General features: G+C 43.7%; 1 protein-coding gene across 1 annotated transcript; it reads left to right on the forward strand.

Annotated features, from left to right (window-relative positions):
- The first annotated feature begins 456 nt into the window (after positions 1–456).
- On the forward strand, positions 457–2,554 carry LOC146936301 (uncharacterized). The gene has a single exon (XM_085757691.1). It carries the CDS (start codon positions 1,124–1,126, stop codon positions 2,552–2,554), a length of 1,431 nt encoding a protein of 476 aa, XP_085613817.1. The 5' UTR covers positions 457–1,123.
- Positions 2,555–3,033: the final 479 nt, after the last annotated feature.

The raw sequence follows: 3,033 nt of genomic DNA on the forward strand, positions 1-3,033 counted from the left end.
AACATTTTTTTGAAAGAGAACTACGGTGGATTTGATCCCTTAAACGGGTACGTAGGCAAGGAACAAAATTCCTTCAATTCAACTAAAATAAAAATCCAAAAACATTCTTCTCCCTCCAATTCTTCACTTAGCAAATTTTAGGTGTAAATAACATTTTCAAATAGCATTTAAAAATAAAGCGCGCGCGTAGAAATTAAAGACGGTTCCTATAGGTTACTATAGTCGTTATGGGTGCCTAACACCTTCCCGTAGCGAAAACAACTCCCGGACCTCGATTCTCAAGGGTTTTGCTTACTTTTTTCCCTTCCCAAGAAAAAATAAGATATCACCGGTTTAAAAGGTTCAAACATAATCAATGTTTGACACCCGAAAACCAAGATAAAACAGCTGGCGACTTCACTGGGGAGATAGAGAGTTACGCCTAGTTTTTATTTCCACGTTTGCGCTTGTATTTTTACTTGCTTCTTTTACTTGCTTTCCTATGTGAATAAATGTTTAATTTCTTGCAAACGTGTGGGGTGAGAATATCAAAAGTCCTGCACCCGGGCTGAGTGAACTTAGGATTTAGGGGGGATATAATCGACAATTCATTCCGGGGGTTGCCTCGTGTTTTGGATTATGCGATCAATCCCACATAGCTGAGGCATTTTGGGGGTGATGTTGTCGGCGCGAGTTGTCGCGTTTAGGCACTTTGCTTCTAATTGTTCTATGACGCTATGAACCGTAGATAACCAAACCCATCCATGGCCATTTTCTAGGACGTAGTGCGGAGGCTAAACCGAGTGTCGTCTCGAGTTTTAGTCGTCACGCGATACTACACTCAAGTTAGACCTTCCACGTATAATCATGGAGCGAGAGTTGTCTCGTGACACCATGAGATACGTCGGAGAGGTTGCAACTTGGGAACCTTTTTAGAACCCGGTTACTATTATCCTAAAGCCCTAGTTTCACCGGACACCGTGTCCACCCATGACTCCTCGACTTTGAACTTCAAACCCACCATGTTTTCTCCGAACTTGAACATAATCATGCATTCATGCATACATGCATACATGCATAAACTTTTTTGTCATGCATTGTCATCGAAGGGCTTAGACAAGTTGAAATTGTAAACATTGTAGGGATGAAGATGACTAAGTCCTACAAGTTCAAGGAAGTGGATTTGGCTAGTTTGAGGGATTTGGCACTCAAGATTGAGGATCCGACTGGTTTCCGACGCCGTTACGGGACTTTACTTCCTATTCTCCATACTAATGTGGATGAGAAGCTTGTGCACACTCTAGTGCAATTCTATGATCCGGGGTATCGGTGCTTCACTTTTCCAGACTTTCAGTTGGTGCCTACTCTAGAGGCTTATTCTTCCTTGACAGGTTTATCTATTGCTAAGGGGATACCTTTCTCAGGACCTGAAAATCCTCTTCCTCCATTGGTTATTGCTAAGGATCTCTATCTCAAGACCACCGATGTCTCCAAGAATCTTGTTACTAAGGCACATATCCGAGGGTTCACTTCAGAGTATCTTCTTGGGAAAGCCAACCTCAATACCACTTGTCAGGACACTCTCGAGGCTATTCTTGCACTTCTCATCTATGGGCTTATTCTCTTCCCGAATCTTGATGGCTTCGTGGACATGAATGCTATTATGATCTTCCACTCCAAGAATCCGGTTCCTACTTTGCTAGCTGACACATACCATGCTATTCACGATCGTTCCAACAAAGGTCGTGGATACATTCTTTGTTGTGTGCCTCTCCTCTATAGGTGGTTTATTTCGCACCTTCCGCAGTCTTTCCACGACAATCCGAAGAATTGGTCTATTTCACAAAGGATTATGGCTCTCACTCCTAATGAAGTGGTTTGGCTCACTCCCGCTTCTAGGGTCAAGGAAATCATCTTGGGTGGTGGAAAGTTTCTTAATGTACCTCTTCTCGGTACCCGGGGTGGAATCAACTATAACCCGGAGCTTGCTTTGCGACAATTCGGTTTCCCGATGAAGGATAAACCCATCAATCTTGCTACAGCTCCTTACTTCTTTCACTACTCCAATGCTCCCACCGGAATTAGAGAAGATTTCATGCAAGCTTGGACCAAGCTTCGGAAGAAAGAGGTAAAGCATATGGGTGTGAGGTCCGGTATCGCTCATGAGGCCTATACACAGTGGGTGATAAGCCGAGCTGAGGAGGCTGGTACGCCTTACCCCTCTATGAGATATGTGTCTGCAACTGTTCCTACCAGGCCCTTGCCTCTACTCCCACCTACCCAGGAGATGTATCAGGAGCATCTAGCTATGGAGAGTCGGGAGAAGCATCAGTGGAGAGCTAGATACTATGAGGCTGAGAATTTGATCATGACTTTGGATGGAAAGGATGAGCAGAAGACTCATGAGGTCTTGACACTGAAGAAAGAGTTAGCTAAGGCTAGGAGAGAGATTGAAGAGAAAGATAGGCTGATTATGAGGGACTCCAAGAGAGCTAGGGGTGCCCGTGACTTCTACGCACGATACTGCGACTATGAGTCCGACTCTGAGGACGACGCTTCCACTTCCTATGCTTGAGGATTTCCATTTTCTGTTGTTATTTCCGTTTGTTCATGTTGGATTTGCCTTGTAAAACTATATGTTAGTTGTTTGATTCCCGTTTATGTTAATTATTGTTTAGTAATGTTTACGAGTTCATAATTTGTCTAAAACCCTTCGATAACCTAAAAAGAGTCTTTTTTTTGCATATGCATTAACACATTTCATGCATCATATGCATTCATTGGCTACAAAAAACTTCTCTCGTGCTCATTGCCTCCTGGTTTTGTCCGCCGCAGTCTGAAAAGTGGCTCGTGTTCGCAAAGTCTACCAACCAGACAGAATTCATCAAACAAGATTTCACAAGAGAAGGATGATGGCTAATTTTGAAGAAGAGAATGCTCAGCTCCGTGCCGAACTGGCTGCTATGAAAGAAGACTTGGCTAAGGCTCATGACGCTATGTCCGCTATGATGGCTTCACAGGAACAGCCAGCCACTTCTATTCCAGTTACTGCTG

This window comes from Medicago sativa, chromosome 3 (assembly GCF_051527215.1).
Source record: "Medicago sativa cultivar Bolivia chromosome 3, Bolivia_mono, whole genome shotgun sequence".
NCBI classification, from domain to species: domain Eukaryota; kingdom Viridiplantae; phylum Streptophyta; class Magnoliopsida; order Fabales; family Fabaceae; genus Medicago; species Medicago sativa.

Bases quoted from the DNA above. Each gene is read 5' to 3' on its own strand.
- LOC146936301 (XM_085757691.1), top strand. From the start codon at position 1,124: ATGAAGATGACTAAGTCCTACAAGTTCAAGGAAGTGGATTTGGCTAGT.